At 41.2% G+C, this 27,915-nt stretch overlaps 1 protein-coding gene across 1 annotated transcript in view; it reads left to right on the top strand.

Moving 5' to 3' along the window:
* LOC120854172 overlaps positions 1-27,915 on the top strand; it is a 182,329-nt gene that overhangs the window by 68,377 nt on the left and 86,037 nt on the right. Inside the window, exon 4 of the mRNA XM_040227944.1 lies at positions 3,743-3,869. Coding sequence (XP_040083878.1) covers positions 3,743-3,869 — 127 coding nt within the window. The remainder of the gene's footprint in view (positions 1-3,742; positions 3,870-27,915) is intronic.

The following is a 27,915-nucleotide window of genomic DNA, read 5'->3' as shown; positions in this document are numbered from 1 at the left end:
ATTTCTTGAGGTAAGGCTATATTAATATAAACTTCCCTCTTGGGAACAGCTTTTGCTGCTTCCCATAGCCTTTGGAAAGTTGTGTTTTTAATTTTCATTTGTTTCATAGTGTTTTCTGATTTCCTCTTTAATTTTTTTTGGTTGACTTATTGGGGTTTTAGCACCATGTTGTTTAGTCTCTACATATTTGCATTTTTTCCACTTTTCTTTCTGTAATAGGTTTCTACTTTCATATCATTGTGATCTGAAAAGATACTTGGTATAATATCTGTCCTCTAAATGTGTTGAGACTTGTTTTGTGGACCAGCATGAGAACATTACATGTGCATGTGAAAAGCATGTGTTCTGTTTTTGAATGGAATGTCCTATAGATATCTATTAAGTCCAATTGGTCTAATGTGTTATTTAATGTCACTGTTTCCTTGTTGATTTTCTGCTTGATGATGTGTCCATTGATGTGAGATGTTAAAGTCTCCCACTATTATTGTATTACTGTCAATTTGTTTTCTTTGTGTCTGTTACACAATGCACTGTTATTAACTGTAGTTGCCATGCCTCACCTTACAGGACTTATTTTATAACTGGAAGCTTGTATCTTTTGGCTCCCTCATCCAGTTTGCCTACCACCTATTCCCTGCCTTTGGCTATTTTGTCTCTATTAGCTTGTCTCTTCTTTTCTAAGATTTCACATATTCAATATAAGTAAGATCATACAGTCTTTTTCTTTCTTGTCTGACTTATTTCACTTAGCATAATGCACTCAAGGTCCACCCATGTAAAATTTTAATTTTAGCCATTTTATTTTTCATGTCTAATGTTTCCATTGTATTCTATTTTGTATCTATTCTCCTGCCATTATTTTCTTTTAAAAAAATGAATTTATTTATTTTAATTAGAGGTTAATTACTTTACAATATTGTATTGGTTTTGCCATACATCAACATGAATCTGCCACAGGTATACACGTGTTCCCCATCCTGAACCCCCATCCCTCCTCCTTCTCCGTACCATCCCTCTGGGTCGTCTCAGTGCACCAGCCCCAAGCATCCAGTATCATGCATCAGACCTAGACTGGCAATTCATTTCATATATGATATTATACATGTTTCAATGCCATTCTCCCAAATCATCCCACCCTCGCCTTCTCCCACAGAGTCCAAAAGACTGTTCTATACATCTGTGTCTCTTTTGCTGTCTCACATACAGGGTTATCATTACCATCTTTCTAAATTCCATATATATGCAATAGTATACTGTATTGGTGTTTTTCCTTCTGGCTTACTTCACTCTGTATAATAGGCTCCAGTTTCATCCACCTCATTAGAACTGATTCAAGTGTATTCTTTTTAATGGCTGAGTAATACTCCATTGTGTATATGTACCACTGCTTTCTTATCCATTCATCTGCTGATGGACATCTAGGTTGTTTCCATACCCTGGCTATTATAAACATTGCTGCAATGAACATTGGGGTACACGTGTCTCTTTCTGGTTTCCTCTGTGTGTATGCCCAGCAGTGGGATTGTTGGGTCATATGGCAGTTCTATTTCCAGTTTTTTAAGGAATCTCCACACTGTTCCCCATAGTGGCTGTACTAGTTTGTATTCCCACCAACAGTGTAAGAGGATTCCCTTTTCTCCACACCCTCTCCAGCATTTGTTGCTTGTAGACTTTTGGATCGCAGCCATTCTGACTGGCGTGAAATGGTACCTCATTGTGGTTTTGATTTGCATTTCTCTGATAATGAGTGATGTTGAGCATCTTTTCATGTGTTTGTTAGCCACCTGTATGTCTTCTTTGGAGAAATGTCTGTTTAGTTCTTTGTCCCATTTTTTGATTGGGTCGTTTATTTTTCTGGAATTGAGCTGCAGGAGTTGCTTGTATATTTTGAGATTAGTTGTTTGTCAGTTGCTTCATTTGCTATTATTTTCAATTCATTTCAAGAGTGTTCACATGCACTTCTTAGCACACAGTTATATGAGCTTCTTTAAAATCTTTCATAATTCCAACACTGTGTCATCTTGGTGCTGGGATCTGTTGATTGTCTTCCCCTTATAAGTTATTGAGATTTTCATAGTTCCCTGTATATCAAATAATTCTGGGTTGTATCTTGGAGTTTGAATATTACATTATGAGCCTTAGTTCCTATGAAGAATAATAATTTTCAAGTAACTGATCTAGTTTAGGGTAAAAGTTCTTACTGGCTTTCAGGAGCTATATTTCTTATGTCAGTTAAAAATTTCAAGGTGTTTTCAGTGTTATTTGGATAATGTGAATCACTCTGTGGCTAGTCTGAAACTTATAAAATGATCTACTCCATAATTTGGTTCTCAAATTTTGGTTCTCAGTGATTTTACTATTCTGTATAGCATTAGATCCACACAAGCAAAGTTTGTGCGTAAGTCCAGGTGTTCATAAACAACTTTATGGTATCATTTTCTTGATCTTTTTCCTTTCTGTATCCTTCCAGACACCTCTTGGCTTCCAGGAGTCCCTTTGCCTACACTTTTTGCTATAAAGCTAGGCTTTCATTTTCCCACTCTGCCTTATGCTTCCGGTAACTATGTCTGCCTCTGGAGCCAAGTGGCAGGAGGACAGAGTGGGAAAAAAGGAATAGGGCTTCTTCCCACATGCTCTTGGGGCTACATTTCTCCTGGTCATAAAGAATCCCTTTCCTCAGAATTTTAGGGGCCTTCCTGGCCATCACTGCCATACATACTGATATAACAGGATTTCCTGGAAGTCTAGGGTGGAAGTAAATGATAACATAGATTTCCCCATTTATTCATATCCTCAGGGTCCCTTTCCCCTTCCTTCAGACTACAGAAGACTTTTTGGAGTACGTTTGCTCCATACTCAGTCTTAAGCTGCTGTTGATATCAAGAACCACAAACAAAAAAAGGTAACTCACCACAGGATTAGCTTAGTTTCAAATACTGGCTTTCTACTCCAACCCACATGCTATTATTTACTTATAGCCCTTGGGAAACTGACTTATACATCCTCCCAGGGTTTTTAGTTGCATTCAAAATGAGGAGATGGAATGAAGTATCATACTCCCTAATCCTTGTTTCTGTATTTATGTTTCCATAAATCACTAAGAGAATTTTCTAAGCACTGTTTGCTTACATTGTGTGGAATACAAAAGAAAATGGAACATTTATATGATTAATATCCAAATTTTAAGTAAATTTGATAACTTTATAAAGTAGACAAAATCTGGAGGGACCAAGTGTATTTCTGGATAATGGGATGATAAAGAAAGGGACAATATTCTTGCCCTACCAAGCCCCTATGCAACACTGGTCCTTACTGCCTGAAGGGTAGAGCTATGAGGTGTCAGAGACTTCATGGGTTGCATTTTAATTAAGCACCCCTGCAAGAATATAGCTAAAACAAAGTCTTGCTTTGGAGAAATGTCAGGCTGTGTGGGCTTACCAGCTGGTATAATTTGGGGTTTGGAGGCCTGCTGACAGTCCTCATTTCACATTGTTGAATGACAATCTATTCTGCCATGGTTGCCACATATGGCTGTACAGATTGCAGACTACTGATTCCAAGAGAAACTTTTCTTTTTTCATGGATTTTGAAGTGAATGGCACCTCCCCGAGCTGTGTGCATTTTGGCTACTTGCTCTGCTCACAGCAAAGTCCATGGGCAATTAGGAAAATTAGAATGTGGCAATGACAGCATGTTATCTCTTTTCTTCATTTACTCTCTGCCTCTTTTCCTTTTCTCCCAGTGTTGGAGGAAGACGATCACTACCTCTCCAGAGTCTTTGAATCTCCCTGGAAGAAGCCATCCATTCTCACAGAGTGCCCCAACAGGATTGAACCACATGGGCTGGCCAGAGTCCACATCTGACATTGGTGAGTTATATGACTCTCTCTCTTTTTTTTCACACTACAGTGTCCTGACAAAAAGAACAAGATGTGAGAGCATGTTGTTGACAGCTGTGTTTACTTGTCTGGCAGAAGTAACTTGAGTGTGAGTAATAGATCACTGTCTTTAACACTTTCAATTAGGAAGAGGTCCCTTGTACCCAGATAAAGGAATTCTTGGCTTGAGGAAGATTCCATTATTAAATTCCTAGACTGGTTCCATTCATTTATTTTGAGCAGAACTACTGACCATTCCTTGAGACTTATAATAGTGTATAACTTACAGAAGAAATAATTACAGAGAGAGTTGTCTAATCCAGTGATGAGGCTTGGGTGTTTCCCCTTCTCGGGGACAAGGCTCTTGAGTTTTGTGGCAGTCTTTCTGAGTCCCTTTCCCAAGTGAAGAGAAAGTCACTTGGTCATGTCTAACTCTTTGCAACCCCGTGGACTGTACCATGCCAGGCTCCTCTGTCCTTGGAATTCTCCAGGCAAGAATACTGGAGTGGGTTGCCATGCCCTTCTCCAGGGGATCTTCCCAACCCATGAATGGAACCCAGGTTGGGTTGTTGGCGGATTCTTTACCAACTGCCCTTTCCCAAAAACTATGTCGAAAGCATCATATCATCATATCACATATTTGTCCATAAAAGGGCTGATTTTTGTGCCAGAAGGAAACTGGGCCCCAGTGAGAGCCAGGAGTTGGTGATGGACAGGGAGGCTTTGTGTGCTCCAGTCCATGGGGTCGCAAAGAGTCAGACACGACTGAGCAACTGAACTGAACTGAACTGAGAGCCAGGATGCAGGCTCGTCATGTATAGCCACCACCCTTCCTGAACTTAACCCAGGAACAGCTGGACATGATGAAAATGCTCAAAGCTCTGAGTACAAGGACAGATGTTAGATCTCAGGTACAGATTACGTTAGATGGCAACTTTATGGTTTAGAGGCATCCAGCTGACTGAAGGAAGAGGCCAAATACGGTGCACACGTACTAAGTCGTTTCAGTCATGTCCGACTCTATGTGACCCTACGGATATAGCCTACCAGGCTCCTCTGTTCATAGGGTTCTCCAGGCAAGAATACTGGAGTGGGTTGCCGTGCCCTCCTCCAGGGTATTTTTCTGACGCAAGGATCAGACCTGCATCTCTTATGTCTGCTGTATTGGCAGGCAGGTTCTTTACCACTAGCGCCACCTCAGAAGCCCAAATATGGTGCATAAAGAAGATAAATAAGAATAAAAGCCTTAGACGGGTTTGGAAAAACAAAATGGCTATACATATCAAACATGTACTTTTCTAGACTTGGGGATGGGGACAGGGTGGGTATTCAAGGATGTCTGTAGTTTGATCCTATTGGAGCTAAAGACCTGTAGAAAGCCAGTGAGATTAGCAAAAGATGATATGGCAGAGTATGAGTCCTGATCATTAGAGCATGGACTATGCTGTGCTGATGAGTCAGCTCTGGTGCAGACATGAGAACTGACCTCTGAATCTGCTAAGTGCATACTGGGTGCTGGTCCTGCAGGAGCTGGCTGCTCAGATGTTTAGCTACCATGATTGTTTTCCATTACCAAATGTCTTTGCTTATGCTATATCATGCAGTGGGCTTTTATTCTTCCCCAGATAAGGTTATAATCTCAAATTCACCGTAAGCAAAGTCATGAAAATGGATTTGACAGCTGCTGAAAGAATCCTTCCAAAGATAAAGATAGTTCTAAAATAAACTCTTCATTAAGTCTTGGAACAGTTTAGAGGCTTATGGAAGGGACAGTAACAGGTAAGCATAGCATTTTTCCTGGGATAATCCTCATTTTGGCTCTTGAAATGAGAACATTCTGACAAATTCATGCTTAATAATCATATTCCTATTATTTTGGGGCCTCATTTGAATTAATTAGCAGGTGAATTTATTGCAGAATAAGAGATTTTTAAAAGCCTCCATGACAAATCACACAGCATACCCATGTCAAGGACACTGCTCTGAAAGTCAGAAGTCAGGGCTCTGGCTTTAGTTGTCTGTCATATAGAGGTGAGAAATTGGGCACACCCCCTCCATTTCTTTATCTCATACTTCTTTTTACATAAAACAGTATAAAGCCTGTATTCACCAGATTAATATGAGGGTAGCTTGGGTCTCTGTAAATATTTAGCTTAGGAAAGCTTTCATTTCTTTAATTATTTCTTCTACTCCAACTTTTCTATTCCAAACTTCTGGGATTTCTTTCTACCCCAGATTCTATCCCTAGAATCTCTCATTATTTTTATTATTTTATCCTTTTCCTCTCGGTTCTGGGAGATATCTCAGTTTTATCTTCAACCTTGTTTTTCTGGTTTACCTCATCTACTGTTCGTTGCCTCCATTAATATTTGTGATTCAGTGATGTTTTTCATCTCCATGCAATCTTTCCAATGTCCTCTTGAAGCTTCTTAAAAACAGAAAGTTGAGAATTTTGTAAAATTTTCTGTTGATGTTTTATAAATCCATTTCCAAGTTCATATGCTTTTCTTATAACTGGTAACTTTTTTATAGGTGAAATTTCTCTATTTGCTTATCTTTACAGACATTAGCTCTTCCCCAAGAATGGCTGGTTGCCAAGTAGCACTGGAGACATCCTTTCAGAGATTGTTATAGATTCCTCTTAAAATCCTTCAAGCACAGCTGAAGCAGGAAGTTAAGCTTTCCTATTATGTGTATCACAGGTTCCATCACCCGGGGTGGGGGAGCTTTAAGCAGTCCCAGTGAGATGTTTGCCTCTTTTCAGAACTTAGCTATGTTTCATAGAGTAGTCAAGAATTAGCATGATGTGAGAGCATGCCACCCTTTGCCCCACAGGCTGGTGCCCAGGAGAAAGTCTACTACACCTACTCCCCTCTGAGTGGAATAAGCAGGTCCAGATATGACTCTGGGAGCCCCACATGATGACCGCACACAGCATCACGTAAAGCCCTCTGTGCTTGCAGAACATGTATTGAAAAGACTATTTTTCCACTTTGAATGGTCATGGCCACTGTAGTTGATCATAGATGTATGGATTTATTCCTGGACTGTCAATTGTATTCCATGATCTATGTCCATTCTTGTACTAGTAACCACACTGTCTTGTTTACATTACTCTGTAGTAAGGTTTGAAATCAGGAAGTGGAATCTCCCTACTTTCCCCTTCTTTTTCAGAAATGTCTTGGCTCTTTTGAGTCCCTTCCAGTTCAATGTGACATTTAGAATCAGTTCAGTCACTCAGTCATGTCCGACTCTTTGTGATACTATGGACTACAGCACGCGAAGCTTCCCTGTCCGTCACCAACTCCCAGAGCTTGCTTAAACTCATGTCCATCAAGTCGGTGATGCCATCCAACCATCTCATCCTCTGTTGCCCCCTTCTCCTCCCACCTTCAATTATTCCAAGCATCAGGGTCTTTTCCAATGAGTCAGTTCTTCATATCAGGTGGCCAAAGTATTGGAGTTTCGGCTTCAACATCAGTCCTTCCAATGAATATTCAGGACTGATTTCCTTTAGGACTGACTGGTTTGATCTCCTTGCACTCCAAGGGACTCTCAAAAGTCTTCTCCAGCACCACAGTTCAAAACCATCAGTTCTTTGGGGCTCAGCTGTCTTTGGGGTTCAACACTCACATCTTTACATGACGACTAGAAAAACCATAGCCTTGACTAGACGGACCTTTGTTGGCAAAGTGATGTCTCTGCTTTTTAGTATGCTTCTAGGTTGGTCATAGCTTTTCCTCCAAGGAGTAAGCTTCGTTTAATTTCATGGCTGCAATCACCATCTGCAGTGATTTTGGAGCCCACCGTTTCCATTGTTTCCCCATCTATCTGTCATGAAGTGATGGGACCAGATGCCATGATCTTAGTTTTTTGAATGTTAAATTTTAAGCCAGCTTTTTCACTCTCCTCTTTCACTTTCATCAAGAGGCTCTTCAGTTCTTCTTTGCTTTCTGCCATAAGGGTGGTGCCATCTGCATATCTGAAGTTATTGATACTTCTCCTGGCAATCTTGATTCCAGCTTGTGCTACATCCAGCCCAGCATTTCACATGATGTGCTCTGCATAGAAGTTAAATAAGTAGGGTGACCGTATACAGCCTTGACGTACTCCTTTCCCAATTTAGAACCAATCCATTTCTCCATGTCCAGTTCTAACTGTTGCTTCTTGACCTGCATACAGATTTCTCAGGAGGTAGATAAGGTGGTCTGGCATTCCCATCTCTTGAAGAATTTTCCACAAAATGGCAACCCACTCCAGTATTCTTGCCTGGAAAATCCCATGGATGGTGGAACCAGGTAGGCTACAGTCCATGGGGTCGCAAAGAGTCGGACACGACTGAGCGACTTCACTTCACTTCACTTGCTGTGATCCACACAGACAAAGGCTTTGGTGTAGTCAATAAAGCAGAAATAGGTGCTTTTCTAGAACTCTCTTGCTTTTTCTATGATCCAACAAATTTTGGCATTTTGATCTCTGTTCCTCTGCTTTTTCTAAATCCAGCTTGAACACCTGGAAGTTCTCAATGTTTAGAATCAGGTTGTCAATTTCTGCAAAGATATTATTTGGGATTCTAATGAAGATTGCACTGAATCTGTAAATGAGTTTGGGGAGCATTGTCATCTTAACAGTGTTGAGTTTTCTGATCCATGAACATAGGATTTTTTCCCATTTATTTAGATCTTTTGTTTCTTTCAATGACAGTGTGTCATTTTCAGAATACAAGTTTGTACTTCCTTTGAAAATTAATTCCTAAGTATTTTATATAATGTTTGATGCTTTGAAAATGAAACTATCTTCTTAATTTCATTTTCAGAATGGTCACTAAAAGTGCATAAAAATACAATTCACTTTTGTATATTGATCTTATATCCTGCAACCTTGCTGAACCTCTTTATTAGTTCTAGATTTTTAATGGATTCCTTAGGATTTTCTACATACAAGATCATGTTATCTATAAGCAGGGACAGTTTTATTTTTTCCTTTCACATCTGAATGGCTTTTTTCTTGCCTAATTGCCTTGATTAGAGCCTGTAGCACAGTTGAATAAAAGTGGCAAGAATAGATATCCTTGTTTTTTTTCCTGATTTTAGGGGAAAGCATCCCATCTTCACCCTTGAATAAGATGTTGGCTATAGTTTTTTCACAGATGCCCTTTATTGAGTAAATAGTCTTCATATTCCTAGTATGTCAAGTTGTTTTTTTTCTTTTAATCATGAGACAGTGTTGGATTTTTAAAAAACATTTACCCTTCTGTTGAGATGATCATGCACCTTTTGTTCTTAATTCTGTTGATACGGTATATTACATTAATTTTCAGATGTTAAACCACCCTTGCATATCTGAGATTAATCTCACTTGGTCAAGATATGTCATTCTCATTATAGTTTGCTGAATTTGGTTTGCTAGTATTTTGTTGAAGATTTTTGTGTCCATATTCATAAAAGATACTGGTCTATAATTTTCTTTTCTTTTAATGTCTTTGTCTGATTTGGACCTCATAAAATAAGTTTAGGAATCTTCCCTCAATCTTCTTCAATAGTTTGTGAAGAATTTAGTATTAATTCTTTTTTCAATATTTGGTAGAATTCAAGGGTGAAGCCACTTGGGGGTGTGGGCTTTTCTTTGTAGGCAGTCACTATTTTAAATATAAATTTATTTATTTTAATTGGAGGTTAATTACTTTACAATATTGTATTGGTTTTGCCATACAACAACATGAATCCACCACAGGTATACACGTGTTCCCCATCCTGAACCCCTCTCCCTCCTCCCTCCCTGTACCATCCCTCTGGGTCGTCTCAGTGCACCAGCCCCAAGCAGAAGTAAGCCAGAAAAACACCAATACAGTATACTAACGCATATATATGGAATTTAGAAAGATGGTAACGATAACCCTGTATGTGAGACAGCAAAAGAGACACAGATGTATAGAACAGTCTCTTGGAGGCAGTTTTATTACTGGTTCAATCCCTTCGTTTGTTATAGAGCTAATCAGATTGTCTGTTTTTCTTGAATAAGTTTTGGCATCTTGTGTCATTTTGGGAATTTGTATATGTCATCTAAGTCATCTAACTTGTTGGTATACCATTGTTCATAGTCTTCTTTTATAATTATTTTATTTCTGCAAGGTCAGAAGTAATGTTCTTTCTTTCATTTCTGATTATAGTAGTGAGTCGTCTTCTTTCTCTTGGTCAAACCAGTTAAAGGTCGTCGACATTTTTCCTCTTCCCTGAAAACCTGCATTGGGTTTCTTTTATTTTTCTATGTTTTTTCTCTTGTCTTTATTTCTGTTTCTCAATATTTCTGTTCTCCATTGTGTATCTATTAACTCCTGCTCTAATGCATATTGCTTTCTTTCTTCTGCTTGTTTTCGGTTTAGGTTTAATTTGTTTTAGATTTAGTTTTGCACTTCTTTTTCCAGTGTCATTAGATGCAGATCCAGTTGTTGATTTAAGATTTTTCTTCTTTCTTAATATAGGTATTTGCAGCTATAAATTTCCCTCCGAGCACTGCTTTAGCTGTCTTCATAACTTTGGGCTATTTTATCTTCATTTTCATTTATCTCAAAGTATTTTATGATTTTATTTTGATTTCTTCTTGGACCCATTAATTATTTAGGAGTTTGTTATTTAATTTTACATATTTGTGAGTTTTTCAAATTTCCCTTATTTTTGATTTCTAATTTCATTCCATGTGGTCAGAGAACACATTTTGTATTATTTCCATTTTTTTTTTAATTTGGGGAAGTTTGTTTTGTGGGCTAACATGTGATCTAATGTTTTAAGGGCACTTAAGAAGAAAATGTACTCTATTATTGTTGGGTGATTTGTTCTAAGTATGATTATTATGCTTAAATGGTTTATGGTGTAGTTCAAGTCTTCTCTTTCCTTGATCTCCTGTATAGTTGCTCTATCCATCATTGAAAGTTGGGTGTATATCTCCAACTATTATTACTGAATTATCTAGTTCTCCCTTCATTTCTGTCAGTTTTGCCTTATGTATTTTAGTGCTCTGATCTTCAATTCAGTTTAGTCGCTCAGTCATGTCTGACACTTTGCGACCCCATGAATTGCAGCACACCAGGCCTCCCTGTCCATCACCAACTCCCGGAGTTCACTCAGATTCACATTCATCGAGTCAGTGATGCCATCCAGCCATCTCATCCTCTGTCGTCCCCTTCTTCTCCTTCCCCCAATCCCTCCCAGCATCAGAGTCTTTTCCAATGAGTCAACTCTTCTCATGAGGTGGCCAAAGTACTGGAGTTTCAGCTTTAGCATCATTCCTCCCAAAGAAATCCCAGGGTTGATCTCCTTCAGAATGGACTGGTTGGATCTCCTTGCAGTCCAAGGGAATCTCAAGAGTCTTCTCCAACACCACAGTTCAAAAGCATCAGTTTTTTGGCACTCAGCCTCCTTCACAGTCTAACTCACATCCATATATGACCAAAGGAAAAACCATAGCCTTGACTAGATGGACCTTAGTCGGCAAAGTAATGTCTCTGCTTTTGAATATGCTATCTAGGTTGGTCATAACTATTCTTCCAAGGAGTAAGCGTCTTTTAATTTCATGGCTACAGTCACCATCTACAGTGATTTTGGAGCCCCCAAAATTAAAGTCTGACACTGTTTCCACTGTTTCCCCATCTATTGCCCATGAAGTGATGGGACCAGATGCCATGACCTTCATTTTCTGAATGTTGAGCTTTAAGCCAACTTTTTCACTCTCCTCTTTCACTTTCAGCAAGAGGCTTTTTAGTTCCTCTTCACTTTCTGCCATAAGGGTGGTGTCATCTGCATATCTGAGGTTATTGATATTTCTCCTGGCAATCTTGATTCCAGCTTGTGTTTCTTCCAGTCCAGCATTACTCATGATGTACTCTGCATAGAAGTTAAATAAGCAGGGTGACAATATACAGCCTTGACATACTCCTTTTCCTATTTGGAACCAGTTTGTTGTTCCATGTCCAGCTCTAACTGTTGCTTCCTGGCCTGCATACAGATTTCTCAAGAGGCAGGTCAAGTGGTCTGGTATTCCCGTCTCTCTCAGAATTTTCTACAGTTTATTGTGATCCACACAGTCAAAGGCTTTGGCATAGTCAATAAAGCAGAAATAGATGTTTTTCTGGAACTCTCTTGCTTTTTCCATAATCCAGTGGATGTTGGCAATTTGATCTCTGGTTCCTCTGCCTTTTCTAAAGCTAACTTGAACATCAGGAAGTTCACGGTTCATGTCTTGCTGAAGCATGGCTTGGAGAATTTTGAGCATTACTTTACTAGCAAGTGAGATGAGTGCAATTGTGCGGTAGTTTGAGCATTCTTTGGCATTGCCTTTCTTTGGGATTGGAATGAAAACTGACCTTTTCCAGTCCTGTGGCAACTGTTGAGTTTTCCAAATTTGCTGGCATATTGAGTGCAGCACTTTGACAGCATCATCTTTCAGGATTTGAAATAGCTCTACTGGAATTCCATCACCTCCACCAGCTTTGTTCGTAGTGATGCTTTCTAAGGCCCACTTGACTTCACATTCCAGGATGTCTGCCTGTAGATGAGTGATCACACCATCATGATTATCTGGGTCACGAAGATCTTTTTTGTACAGTTCTTCTGTGTATTCTTGCCACCTCTTCTTAATATCTTCTGCTTCTGTTAGGTCCATATCATTTCTGTCCTTTATCAAGCCCATCTTTGCATGAAATGTTCCCTTGGTATCTCTAATTTTCTTGAAGAGATCTCTAGTCTTTCCCATTCTGTTGTTTTACTCTATTTCTTTGGGTTGATCACTTAAGAAGGCTTTCTTATCTCTTCTTGCTATTCTTTGGAACTCTGCATTCAGATGCTTATATCTTTCTTTTTCTCCTTGGCTTTTCACTTCTCTTCTTTTCACAGCTATTTTTAAGGCCTCCCCAGACAGCCAATTTGCTTTTTTGCATTTCTTTTCCATGGGGATGGTCTTGATCCCTGTCTCCTGGACAATGTCACGAACCTCATTCCATAGTTCATCAGGCACTCTATCTATCAGATCTAGGCCCTTAAATCTATTTCTTACTTCCACTGTATAATCATAAGGGATTTGATTTAGGTCATAACTGAATGGTCTAGCGATTTTCCCTACTTTCTTCAATTTAAGTCTGAATTTAGCAATAAGAAGTTCATGATCTGAGCCACAGTCAGCTCCTGGTCTTGTTTTTGTTGACTGTATAGAGCTTCTCCATCTTTGGCTGCAAAGAATATAATCAATCTGATTTCAGTGTTGACCATCTGGTGATGTCCATGTGTAGAGTCTTCTCTTGTGTTGTTGGAAGAGGGTGTTTGCTATGACCAGTGCATTTTCTTGGCAAAATTCTGTTAGTCTTTGCCCTGCTTCATTCCACATTCCAAGGCCAAATTTCCCTGTTACTCCAGGTATCCTGACTTCCTACTTTTGCCTTCCAGTCCCCTATAATGAAAAGGACATCTTTTTTGGGTGTTAGTTCTAAAAGGCCTTGTAGGTCTTTATAGAACCGTTCAACTTCAGCTTCTTCAGCATTACTGGTTGGGGCATAGACTTGGATTACTGTGATATTGAATGGTTTGCCTTGGAAATGAACAGAGATCATTCTGTCGTTTTTGAGATTGCATCCAAGTACTGCATTTCAGACTCTTTTATTGACCATGATGGCCACTTCATTTCTTCCGAGGGATTCCTGCCCGCAGTAGTAGATATAATGGTCATCTGAGTTAAATTCACTCATTCCAGTCCATTTTAGTTCACTGATTCCTAGAATGTCGATGTTCACTCTTGCCATCTCGTGCTTGACCACTTCCAATTTGCCTTGATTCATGGACCTGACAATTCAGGTTCCTATGCAATATTGCTCTTTACAGCATCAGATCTTGCTTCTATCACCAGTCACATCCATAGCTGGGAATTGTTTTTGCTTTGGCTCCATCCTTTCATTCTTTCTGGAGTTATTTCTCCACTGATCTCCAGTAGCATATTGGGCAACTACTGACCTGGGGAGTTCCTCTTTCAGTATCCTATCATTTTGCCTTTTCATACTGTTGATGGGGTTCTCAAAGCAAGAATACTGAAGTGGTTTGCCATTCCCTTCTCCAGTGGACCACATTCTGTCAGACCTCTCCACCATGACCCACCCATCTTGGGTTGCCCCGTGGGCATGGCTCTGATCTTAGGTAGGTGTATATATGTTTATACTTATATCTTCTTGATGGATTAACTCTCTTATTGTAATACAATGCCCTTCTTTGTCTCCAGCATCTTTTGTTTTAAATTTTATTTTATCTGATGTCAACAGAGCCACTCCAGCTTTCCTGCAGTTGCTGTTTACATGATATATCTTTTTCCATTTTTTACTTTCAATTTATTTGTGTCTTTGAATCTAAAATGTGTCTCCTATAGACAACAAATATGTGGATCAGATTTTTTATCCACTCAACACTCTATCTCTTGATTGCACTGTTTAGTTCATTTACATTTAGTGTTGCTATTGCTATAATTGGAGGTACATCTGCCTTTTTACTTTTTTTTTTATCCTTTACTGATGACCATCATTATTTTATTTTATTATTATTTTTTTAATCTTTATTTTACTTTACAATACTGTATTGGTTTTGCCATACATTGACATGAATCCGCCACGGGAGTACATGAGTTCCCAATCCTGAACCCCCCTCCCACCTCCCACCTTGTATCATCTCTCTGGATCATCTCCGTGCACCAGCCCCAAGCATCCTGTATCCTCCATTGAACATAGACTGGCGATTGGTTTCTTACATGATAGTATACATGTTTCAGTGCCATTCTCCCAAATCATCCCACCCTCTCCCTCTCCCTCAGAGTCCAAAAGTCTGTTCTATATATCTGTGTCTCTTTTGCTGTCTTGCATACAGGGTTATCATTACCATCTTTCTAAATTCCATATATATGTGTTAGTATACTGAATTGGTGTTTTTCTTTCTGGCTTACTTCACTCTGTATAATAGGCTCCAGTTTCATCCATCTCATTAGAACTGATTCAAATGTATTCTTTTCAATGGCTGAGTAATACTCCATTGTGTATATGTACCACAGCTTTCTTATCCATTCATCTGCTGATGGACATCTAGGTTGTTTCCATGTCCTGGCTATTATAAACAGTGCTGCAATGAACACTGGGGTACATGTGTCTCTTTCGATTCTGGTTTCCTCGGTGTGTATGCCCAGCAGTGGGATTGCTGGGTCATATGGCAGTTCTATTTGCAATTTTTTTAAGGAATCTCCACACTTATCTCCATAATGGCTGTACTAGTTTGCATTCCCACCAACAGTGCAAGAGGGTTCCCTTTTCTCCACACCCTCTCCAGCATTTATTGCTTGCAGATTTTTGGATTGCAGCGATTCTGACTGGTGTGAAATGGTACCTCATTGTGGCCTTGATTTGCATTTCTCTGATAATGAGTGATGTTGAGCATCTTTTCATGTGATTGTTAGCCATCCGTATGTCTTCTTTGGAGAAATGGCTATTTGCCTTTTTACTTTTTGTTTTCTATATTTTAGAGTATTTTAATGGCTGGTCTAAGGGTTTAACATACACATCTTTTAAAATTTATTTTATTGATGGGTAGCTGATTTACAATGCTATGTTAATTTCTACTGCAAAATGGTTCAGTTATACATATGGATACATATGCATACATCACAGGATATTGAATATAGTTCTCTATGTAGTAAGACCTTGTTGTTTATCATATACATCATATTAGAATAAACTTCATCTGTATATTAGCTTAATCCATTAAGATAATTAAGTATTTGTCCTATAGAGCTCTACTCCTTTTCTCCTCTTTGTGGAATTATTGTTACACATATTATATCTATTAATGTTATAAACTCAACCGTGCATTATTAAAATTATTACTCTACCATCTGTCATTATTTTCATAGCTATTACAGCTTTGTTCCCACATACCTCCTTTATGCTAGTATTAGCAGATATAACCTACATTTATTACATTTCTATTTGTTGTAGGATGAACCATACTTTAGATACATATTATTTTATACAATTACCTTTTAAATCAGTTAAAGAAAATAAAGGGGGAAAAGAACTTATAGTATCTTTTACAAATACATAATTACCTTTACTAGTGCTCTGTTTTTGTTCGTGTGCATTTGAATTACCATCTAGGGTAACTTGTTTTCAGTCTGAAGAACTTGGGTATTTCTTGTAAGTTGGGTCTCCTGAAACAAATTTTCTTAGAGTTTATCTGAGAAAGTCTATTTGCCTTTGTTTTTGAAAGAAATCTTTGCTAGATATAGAAATTTTGATTGAGAGGCTTTTTTCCCTCTCTCTTAGTAATTTTATTATTATCCCACTGCCTCTGGCCTCCACAGTTTCTGCTGGGAAGTCAACTGTTAATCTTTCCGGGGCCCCCTTGTAAGTTATATATCATTTTTCTCTTGCTGTTTTCAAGATTTTTCTCCTTGTCTTTTGCTTTCAGCATGTTTAGGATGATGTGTCTGTTTTGGGGTGTCTTTTCATTTATCCTACTTAGAATTTGTAGTACTTCCTAGACATGTTTGTTTTTTTGTGTCTCAGTAAATTTTGGAAGTTTTCAACTATTATTTCTTTGAGTTTTTTTCTCCTTTCTCTCTCTTCTCTTTCTGGGGCTCCTATTATGTTGGTGTGGTTAATGGGGTTCCTCCATCTACTCGTGGCTGGGAAAGGAGGACCCTGCCTGGTACCCACCTTTAAGAAATCCTTCCACCTAACAGTGACTGTGCCAGGGGATTGTTCCTTATTTCTCTGAGACTGTATTTATTTTTTTCACTCTTTTTTTCTCTCTGTTCTTCAGTTTGCATAATCCCTATTTGTCTCTTCAAGTATGCTACTTCTTTTTTCTGTGATTCAAACCTACTATTGAGACCCTCTGGTGAATTTTTAATTTTAGTTATTGTACTCTTCAACTCTAGAATATCCATTTTCAAAAAATAATTGCTGTTTATCTATTGATATTCTCTATTTGCTGCAACTTGTGTTTAAAAAACAAATTTCAACTGAGTAAACTTGATACATTTGCCTTTATTCAATTATTCATAGAAGGGGAAAAAGTGGAAACAGTGACAGATTTTATTTTCTTGGGCTCCAAAATCACTGTGGATGGTACTGTAGTCATGAAATTAAAAGATGCTCGCTCCTTGGAAGGAAAGCTATGATAAACCTAGACAGCATATTAAAAAGCAGAGACATCGCTTTGATAACAAAGGCCTCTATAGCCAAAATTATGGTTTTTCCTAGTAATGTATAGATGTGAGAACTGAACCATAAGGAAGACTGAGCGCCAAAGAACTGATGCTTTCAAATTGTGGTGCTGGAGAAGACTCTTGAGAGTCTGTCAGACTCTCAAGTCAATCCTAAAGGAAATCAATGCTGAAGCTGCAGTTCCAATACTTTGGCCACCTGGTGCAAAGAGCCAACTCATTGGAAAAGACCCAGATTCTGGGAAAGATTGCGGGCAGAAGGAGAAGCAGGTGATGGAGGTTTGAGATGGTTGGATGGCATCACCAACTCAATGGACATGAGTTTAAGCAAACTCTAGGAGATAGTGAAGAATGTGGAAGCCTGGCGTGCTGCAGTCCATGGGGTTGGAAAGAGCTGGACACAACTTAGCAGCCAAACAGCAATAATAAGTCATGAATCGGAATAGTATCCCACCAAACAAGTAGAAAAGAGTTTCTGAGGAACTGCACAAGTTGGAAAGTTTTTATAGGTAGAAAGAGGGTAAAGCAAAGAAGTTAAAAGAATAGATTGTTTCAGGCACTCTGTCTATCAGATCTAATCCCTTGAATCTATTTGTCACTTCCACTGGATAATCATAAGGGATTTGATTTAGGTCATACCTGAATGGTCTAGTGGTTTTTCCTACTTTCTTCAATATAAGTCTGAATTTGGCAATAAGGAGTTCATGATCTGAGCCACAGTCAGCTCCCAGGCTTGTTTTGCTGACTGAATAGAGCTTCTCCATCTTCAGCTGCAAAGAATATAATCACTCTGATTTTGGTGTTGACCATCTGATGATATCCATGTGTAGAGTCTTCTCTTGTACTGCTGGAAGAGTGTGTTTGCTATGACCAGTGCGTTCTATTGGCAAAACTATTATCCTTTTCCCTTCTTCATTTTGTACTCCAAGGCCAAATTTGCCTGTTACTCCAGGTATCCCTTGACTTCCTACTTTTGCCTTCCAGTCCCCTATAATGAAAAGGACATCTTTTTTGGGTGTTAGTTCTAGAAGGTCCTGTAGGTCTTCATAGAACCATTCAACTTCAGCTTTTTCAGCATTACTAGTCGGGGCATAGACTTGGATCACTGTTATATTGAATGGTTTGCCTTGGAAACAAACAAAGATCATTCTGTCCTTTGTGAGATTGCATCCAAGTACTGCATTTCGGATTCTTTTGTTGACGATGAGGGCTAGTCCATTTCTTCTAAGGGATTCTTGCCTACAGTAGTAGATATAATGGTCATGTGAGTTAAATTCACCCATGCCAGTCCGTTTTAGTTCACTGATTCCTAAAATGTCGATGTTCACTCTTGCCATCTCCTGTTTGGCCACTTCCAATTTCCCTCGATTCAGGGACCTAACGTTCCAGGCTCCTATGCAATACTGTTCTTTACAGCATCGTACTACTTCCATCACCAGTCACATCCACAACTGAGTGTTGCTTTTGCTTTGGCTCTGTCTCTTCATTCCTTCTGGAGTTATTTCTCCAGTAGCATACTGGGCACCTATCGACCTGGGGAGTTCATCTTTCAGTGTCCTATCTTTTTGCCTTCTCATACTGTTCATGGGGTTCTCAAGGCAAGCATACTGAAGTGGTTTGCCATTCCCTTCCCCAGTAGACGACGTTTTGTAAGAACTCTCCACCATGACCCATCCATGTTGGATGGCCCTACATCACATGGCTCATACTTTCATCGAGTTAGACAAGGCTGTGGTCCCTGTGATCACTTTGATTAGTTTTCTGTGATTGTGGTTTTCATTCTATCTGCCTTCTGATTGATAAGGATAAGAGGCTTATGGAAGCTTCCTGATGGCAGAGACTGACTCAGGGGGAAACTGGGTCTTGTTCTGATGGGCAGGGCCATGCTCAGTAAATCTTTAATCCAATTTTCGGTTGATGGGCTGGGCTATGTTCCATCCCTGTTGTTTGACCTGAGGCCAAACTAATGGTGGAGGTAATGAAAATAATGCTGACCTCCTTCAAAAGGTCCCATGCACACTGCTGCACTCAGTGTCCCTGACCCTGCAGCAGGCCACTGCTGACCCTCACCTCCACCAGAGACTCCCAGACACTCAGAGGCAAGTCTGGGTCAGTCTCTTGTGGGGTCACTGCTCCTTTCTCCTGGGTCGTGGTGCACACAAGGTGTTGTCTGTGCCCTCCAAGAGTCTGTTTCCCCAGTGCTGTGTAAGTTCTGGTGGCTCCATGGTGGGGTTAATGGCAACCTCCTGCAAGAGGGCTTATGCCATACCCAGGTCTGCTGCACCCAGAGCCCCTGCCCCTGCGGCAGGCCACAGCTAACCTGTACCACCACAGGAGACACTCAGACATTCAAAGGCAGGACTGGTTCAGTCTGTGTGGGGTCTTCAGGTGTGCACAAAGTTTTGTTTGAGCCATCCGAGTGTCTCTGCCAGGTATGGGGTTTGATTTTAAACTCAATTTCACCCCTCATACCATCTTGCTGGGGCTTCTCCTTTGCCCTTAGATGTGGATATCTTTTGGTGGGAGTATATTTCCTGTCAACAGTTGTTCAGTAGCAACCTGTAATTCTGGAGTTCTCCCAGGAGAAGATTAACACATGTCCTTCTACTCTGCCATCTTGCAAACCTGGAAGCAAAAGGCAAAGGAGAAAAGGAAAAATATACCCATTTAAATGCAGAGTTCCAAAGAATAGCAAGGAGAGATAAGAAAGACTTCCTCGGTGATCAATGCAAAGAAATAGAGCAAAACAATAGAATGGGAAAGACTAGAGATCTCTTCATGGAAATTAGAGATACCAAGGGAATATTTCATGCAAAGATGGGCTCAATAAAGGAGAACAATTGCATCGGCCTAACAGAAGCAGAAGATATTAAGAAGAGGTGGCAAGAATACACAGAATAACTATACAAAAAGATCTTCATGATCCAGATAATCACTATGGTGTGATCACTCACCTAGAGCCAGACATCCTGGAATTCGAAGTCAAGTGGGCCTTAGGAAGCATCACTACAAACAAAGCTAGCGGAGGTGGTGGAATTTCAGTTAAGCTATTTCAAATCTTAAAAGATGATGCTGTGAAAGTGCTGCACTCAGTATGCTAGCAAACTTGGAAAACTCAGCAGTGGCCACAGAACTGGAAAAGGTCAGTTTTCATTCCAATCCCAAAGAAAGGCAATGCCAAAGAATGCTCAAACTACCACACAGTTGCACTCATCGTATACAATAGAAAAGTAATGCTCAAAATTCTCCAAGCACAGCATCAACAGTACGTGAACTGTGAACTTCCAGATGTTCAAGCTGGATTTAGAAAAGGCAAAGGAATCAGAGATCAAATTGCCAACATCTCCTGGATCATCAAAAAAGCAAGAGAGTTTCATAAAAAACATCTACTTCTATATTGACTGCGCCAAAGCCTTTGACTATATGGATCACAACAAACTAGAAAATTCTTAAAGACATGGGAATACCAGACCACCTTAACTGCCTCCTGAGAAATCTGTATGCAAGTCAAGAAGCAACAGTTAGAACCGGACTGGTTCCAAATAAGGAAAGGAGTACATCAAGCCTTTATATTGTCACTCTGCTTATTTAACTTATATGCAGAATACATCATGCAAAATACTGGGCTGGATGAAGCACAAGCTAGAATCAAGACTGCTGGGAGAAACATCAACAATATCAGATATTCAGATGACACCACCCTTATGGCAGAAAGTGAAGAACTAAAGAGTCTCTTGATGAAAGTGAAAGAAGAGAGTAAAAAAGTTGGGTTAAAACTCAACATTCAGAAAACCAAGATCATGGCATCTGGTCCCATCACTTCAAGGCAAATAGATCAGGAAACAATGGAAACAGTGACAGACTTTATTTTGGGGGGCTCCAAAATCATTGCAGATGGTGACTGGAGCCATGAAATTAAAAGACGCTGTTCCTTGGAAGGAAAGCTATGACCAACCTAGACAGCATATTAAAAAGCAGAGACATTACTTTGCCAACAAAGGTCTGGTTTTTCCAGTAGTCATGGATGGATGTGAGAGTTGGACTATAAAGAAAGCTGAACCCTGAAGAACTGATGCCTTTGAACTGTGGTGTTGGAGAAGACTCTTGAGAGTCCCTTGGACTGCAAGGAGATCCAACCAGGAAATCAAACCAGGAAATCAGTCCTGAATATATTCATTGGAAGGACTGATGCTGAAGCTGTAGCTCCAATACTTTGGCCACCTGATGCGAAGAACTGACTCACTGGCAAAGACCCTGATGCTGGGAAAGATTGAAGGCAGGAGCAGAAGGGGACGACAGAGGATGAGATGGTTGGATGGCATCACTGACTTGATGGACATGAGTTTTAGTAAGCTCTGGGAGCTGGTGATGGACAGGGAAGCCTGGCATGCTGAGTCTATGGGGTTGCAAAGAGTCGGACACGACGAACTGAACTGAACTGAACTGAACTGAACTGGAGTTTCCTCAGACTCAAAGCCAATGAACTTAAACTAGTTTTAATACTGAATATTTTCTCAGATCTCATGAACCTGAAAAGCGTTTGTGTTAGTTTATAATTCTCAAACCCTTAATTTGTGCTTGTTTATAAGTGCTTGTTTGTTTTTAAGGCAATTAAATAGAGCTCTTTTTACAAATTAATTTTAGTAATATCATCCAGAGGTAGGAAATATCACACATCAACCACATATATATTAAGTTGATGAAAACATAATTGCAGTTTTGGACTGTAAATTTCAAATCATTATAACTAGGTTCAATCACATCTTTATTAGTCAAAATAGGAACCATTACAATCAACATATTTTTGCCAATGAGAAATAAATTTGTTTATTCCTATAGCATAAAAATCTATGCTCTGGATTTTTACGAATTTTGATGAACACTTGGAAAGCATTTTCTGCCTCCTCCTGGTTGTGGAAATGTTCTCCCTGCAAAAATTTTTTGAGATGCTTGATGAAGTGGTAGTCAGTGGTGTAAGATTAGGTGAATCTGGCATCTAAGGCAAAACTTTGATGCCCCATTTGTTCAATTTTTAAACTGTTGATTGTGTGATATGTGGTCAGGCACTGTCATGGAGAAGAGTCGACTCCTTTCTGTTGACCAACACCGGCTGCAGATGTTGTAGTTTTCGGTGTATCTCATTGATTTGCTGAGCATTCTTCTCAGATGTAATAGTTTCACCAGGATTCAAAAAGGTATAGCAGATCAGACCAGCAGTGGACAACAAAACAGTCACCATGACCTTTTTCTGGTGCAAGTTTGGCTTTTGGAAGTGCTTTGGAGCTTCTTCTCGGGCCAGCCACTGAGCAGGTCATTGCCAGTTGCTGTATAAAATCCACTCTTCCTCACATGTCACAATCCGATTAAGAAATGGTTCATTGTTGTTGCATACAATAAGAGAAGATGACATTTCAAAATGATAGGTTTTTTTATTTGCAGTCAGCTTGTGAGGCTTCCCAGGTGGTGGTGGTGGTAAAGAACCCACCTGCCAGTGCAGGAGACATAATAGATGAGAGTTCAACCCCTGGATCAGGAAAGATCCCCTGAAGGAGGAAATGGCACCCCACTCCAGTATTCTTGCCTGGGAAATCCCGTGGACAGAGGAGGAGCCTGGCAGGCTACAGTCCATAGGGTTGCAAAAAGTTGGACATGACTGCAGCAACTTTTTAGCACACATGAGGCTTCCACTTATCAAGCTTTTTCACCTTTCCAATTTGCTGCAGATGCCAAATGACCATAGCATGGTCCATGTTGAGTTTTTCAGCAACTTCGTGTATAGTTATAAGAGGATCAGGTTCAATGATGACTTGCAGTTGGTCATTATCAATTTCCAATCGTCAAGGCTCTCTACTCCTTTGCAAAACTTCTTAAACCACCATTGCACTGTGTGTTCATTAGTAGTTCCTGGGCCAAATGCATTGTTGAGGTTGCAAGCTGTCTCTGCTGCTTTATGTACCATTTTGAACTCAAATAAGAAAATGACTCATATTTGCTTTTTGTCTAACATCAGTTCCATTGTCTAAAATAAATATAAAATAAACAGCAAATAATAAATTATTAGCAAAAAATAATCAAGAAATGTACATTAAAATGATATATACCATAATCACAATTTATTTAGGAATGTATTCCAATATCAAATGGCAAAGTTCAACGATGCAAAACTGAAATTACTTTTCACCAACCTAATACAGAGAAACATACAAATGCAAACAAGGACCTCATAGCTTCGTTTTAAAATTTTAGTTACCGGACAGATAGAATGATGTAAAAATCACTATTTATAAAAGAACAATTGGAATAAGTTCTGTTTCAGATAGCTAAAGCTTTCTTGGCTAATATTTGTAGGGAAGACACATTATTTTTCATTTCTCTAAATTCAAATGACCTTTCCCCTCTTTTATTCTTCAGATTAGAATTACCTCTCTGAAGTTTGTGATTTATATTTATTTTTTGTCCCAACTGAAACCTGAGAAGACATTTGAAAGGATTTAATAACCCATCCACCTATTTTGGAATTTTTTTCTCTCTCTCTGTACAATTAACTTAGGGGAAAAGGCTTTAAGAAAAGTCCTGACAGGCTGTGAACCTTGGCTTCCATTTTGGCCAAATTTCTGATGATATAGTTATTAAATCCTTTCAAATGTCTGGTCAGATTTCAGCTGAGACAAACTAAATATTTCTGGTAGCTTGAACTAGATTTAAAGGTGTTCTCAAAGACAATGCAGAAGATATTATCTTTACAAGATCTTAGAGCCACTTCCAAAGATAGCCAAAAGGAAGACAGATAATGACAAACAAGAAGATAATTGTTGACCCTGGGAGAGAATCAATAACCAGTATGTGAGGACTTGGACAGGAGAGCTGATGAAATTTTACTTTCCTCTCTCAACTGGGCACTACAGACAAGGATTACCAGGATGAGCACTCAAATAAAAGAGGATAGAGGGGAGCAGTAGAAATCACATCAGTCTTGGGAACCCCTGGCGGTGGCTAGGACTCCATGCTCTCACTGCCAAGAGCCCAGATTCGATCTCGTACCTCTTGTGTCTTTAATTTTTCATTAGCATTTTGCAATAGATATTTAATGAAGCTACTTTTTAATTCTGAAGCTTTTGGAGGTTTCTACAAACCAATTAAAATAGGTTATCCCATTCTGCTTGATATAGGAACTCTTTACTTTTATTACAGGCTGTTAGGATTATATTTTATGATTCTTTAAACAGGTAGTAATGTGAGAGATATTAACAGCTAGAATCCATGGCTAAAGGGGAAGTATATAAAGTGTTAGAATAACAGTCATATGGAAATCATGTAGTATAATTGGTTAAGTTGAAAAAAATGAAGTAAAAGACAAATAAAAGACCTGAGTTAAATTACATAATTGATATAAAAAATCTGTTATAATATCTATCCTATACTTGATTATTTTTGTATGGCATTTAAACATGCACTTGTTCTAACAGTTTTTAGTTGACTCTCACAGAATTTCTATGGGATAGAACTAATATTCCTTGCTACTTTCTCACTCCTTTTGCAACTGTATTTATTATTCCATGAAAATAAAGTTATATATTTTTTAATTTTTTAAGTTTTCCATTTTATTACAGGATATTGACTATTCTGTGCTATACGGTAAAAGCTTGTTGTTTATCTAGTTTATATATAGTAGTTTGTATCCATTAATCCCAAACTCCTAATTTATCCCTTTCCCCTTTAGTAACCGTAAGTTTGTTTTCTATGTCTGTTTCTGTTTTGTACATAAGTTCATTTGTTTTATATTTTAGAGTCTACGTATAAGTATTTGTCTTCCTCTTTCTAACCTACTTCATTTAGTATGATATTCTCTAGATTCATCCATGTTGCTGCAAATGGCATTATTTCATTCTTTTTCATGATTCAATAGTATGTATGTGCTATATACACAACGGAATACTTCCTGTGGCGGGGGCGGGGCAGCTACATCTCACTGCACAACTTTTGTCCCCTGATATTCCCTGAACCTCAGGTAGTAAGCCTTAGTTTCAGCTGCCATCGCCACTGTGGTCTTAAGAAATGTGGATCCCTTTTGCATACCAGAACTCAATGAAGACACTCTACTCTTCCCTGAACAGTTAAGTGCAAAGGCCCTCAGGCAGGAATGAGAGACAGCAAGGAAGCCACCATAGCTGGAGTGCAAAGAGCAAGGGAAAGAAAGTGATGACAGAAAGTGGGGTCTTGCTGGACTTGGACACTTATTTTGGAGGGAGAACCCACAGATTTGCTGACAGACTGGGAGGATGTCTCCTGATCTGTGACTCATCCCTCCCGCAGCAGTTCTTCCTACCTACAAGGGCTAGGTTCACAGGCCTCAACAGGACAACCAGACAAGAACACAGATGGTGACTCTCCTTGCAGAAAGCCTTCACTAAAAAGCAAGGGGGAGTCAGAGGAGGGCTGCCCTTCCCAAGGACAGCAAAGAATGGAGGCATGGGTGGAAAGTGTGCATACAAGGCATGGAATGATCAAGAAGGATTCCCAGAGAAGTTAAGGGGGAAGAGGGCCTTCAAGATTCAGATTTAGCTGAGTCGCCCTGCAGTGCCCATCGATTGAACTTCCAAAACACTAGTATTGCCTTCTGTTTGTGCAGAGTTCTGTACTTTGTACATAAACGCTGCCATGCCATTGTCCCAGCCCCCTGAGTTGTTAGGGTGGGTATCATATGAAAAGATAACCCAGGGCCTGTAAAAGAGGAGATGATATCTATGAAGAGGCAAGATCCCTTATGATACAGAGCTAGGCACACACATTGCTTAGGGAAGGAGATGGACTACAGGATGGGCTACAGGAAATCGACCCCAAGTGGAGGGAAGCGGAGAGAATTACCACTTACCAGCTTTCACCCTACACCAGCTAGTATGCTAGGGCATGGCAAGGACCTCTCATTTCATCCTCACCATCGTTAATACTTATGCTGCTTTACAACCAGCTCCCTAGAGCTTGCAGGAGTGATGAGCCTGGGAATGGGGCTGTCAGCAGCCTTGCTTAGCCCTTGTCAGTAGATACTAGGACGTCCTCTCACACTTCTCACTGATCATCGCGCTTGTTTGGAGCAGTAGAGGTATCTCACCCTCCCTCTAGGCACACTCCAAGAACCTACAGAATGCTCACGGGTGTGTGGGAGCGTTGGAGGAAACTCTCCGTTCTCTAATCCCTGCCTCCGCAACAACAAAATTTGAAAAACCCTAGAATCCTTGGCTTTTGGCTCTATGTCATGTGCTTTCTGACTCCTATTTTCGATTGTACCTGTCACTGGACTTTCCCAGACACTTTCTAAAATTATTGGGCGTGGACCGTGCCTCAACTTTTGATGGCAGAGCACCACCGCCATACTCCTGCTGGCCCGCTGGCCCGAGGGGCGTCAGTGCCGAAAGTTCCCAGCGCACCGCCGCGTGGCAGACCCGGAGAGGAGGGACGCGACGCCACCAAGCGCGCTCCCCGACCCGGCTTGCAGGGCTGAGCGTGGCCTCCTGCCTACACTCCTGCCCCAGACAGGCAAGGACGCGTTGGATCCTGGAAGGGGGAAAGCCAGCGCCCGCCAGCTCGCCTCACCGCCATGGTTGCGAGGTGTCTGGGACGCCTCCTTCCAAGGATGCCCCAGTCCTAACCCACGCGCGCGAATGCGGGCGGCAGGGCACGGCCCTGCGGGGACCGAGAACCGCCCGGGGCCCAGCGCGCCGCGCCCGTCGCCGCCGCGGCCGCCCCAAGTCTGCGTGCGCGCCTGCGTGAGCGCGTGCTGACCGAGCCCGCGACCCGCACCGGGGTCGGCGCCGCGGCTCAGCGCCCGCCGGGCGGCCGGGAACGGGCCACGAGCACATGCGCGCATCCTGCCCAGTGGACACCTGGCCTCGCCCGAGCCGCGCGCGCCCCGCGCCCGCTGAGGGTCCCAGCCGCCGCGGCCGCAGAGCCCCAGCGGTTGGCGGCGGCCGGGAGCCTCCTTAGCGGAGCCCCATGATGTCAGCTGGCCCGGAGCGGCGGCCGTGCGGCAGCGGGGATGGGGCCGAGGACGCCGCGCGGCCGTCTGCACGCCCCTCGCCCGGCCCGAGCCCCGGCTCGCTGGCCCCGTCGCCCGGCAGCCCCGGCGCCGCCGCGGCCCAGTCGCCCGCGAACCTGTGGCTGGAGCTCGGACCCGCCTGCACGAGAGCGCAGCAATGCCCGAGCGAGTCCAGCGGGCAGACGAGCGGGGACCTCGGCACCAGCAGCAGCAGCGGCGGCGGCAGTAGCGCCGGGCTGTCCCCGGGCTCCGACTCGGACAGCAGCGGCGTGGTGTGCGGGGGCCGCGGCGGCAGCGGGGGCATGCGCGGCGCCCTGTCCCGCTCCTGGAGCCTGGAGAGCCTGCGCTCGGCCACCGCCGGTAAGGGTGCCGCCGCCGCCCCTCGCGCCGCCGCGCCCCTTCGGTTCCCCGCGTCAGTCCATCTAGAGCGCTTTCTCTCCATCCCCCTCGAGACGGTGTCTCCGCCTGCCCTTTCCTCCTGCACTTTTTCTGTTGCTCGTTTCCATCTTCTGCTTCCTTGGTTCCTATTGCTTCGCTCTTCCGAATCTTTGTTTTATCGGGTTTTCTGATTTACCACCACCACCGCCCACCACCCTCGTACCTTCTTTTAACCACTTCTGTTACAGCTGAGCCTAGTCGGCCCCCTACCCACTCTTAGCCAGGCGCGTCCTCAACTCGGAAATTGAGTGTTTACGGTGAGAATAGAATGTGATCCCTTGATGGGCTCTTTCCCTTCTCTAAACGTTCTTGACCGATGTCACA

Source organism: Oryx dammah, unplaced genomic scaffold, assembly GCF_014754425.2.
Source record: "Oryx dammah isolate SB20612 unplaced genomic scaffold, SCBI_Odam_1.1 HiC_scaffold_27, whole genome shotgun sequence".
Lineage (NCBI taxonomy): Eukaryota > Metazoa > Chordata > Mammalia > Artiodactyla > Bovidae > Oryx > Oryx dammah.
This window is presented reverse-complemented; position numbering and strand designations above follow the sequence as displayed.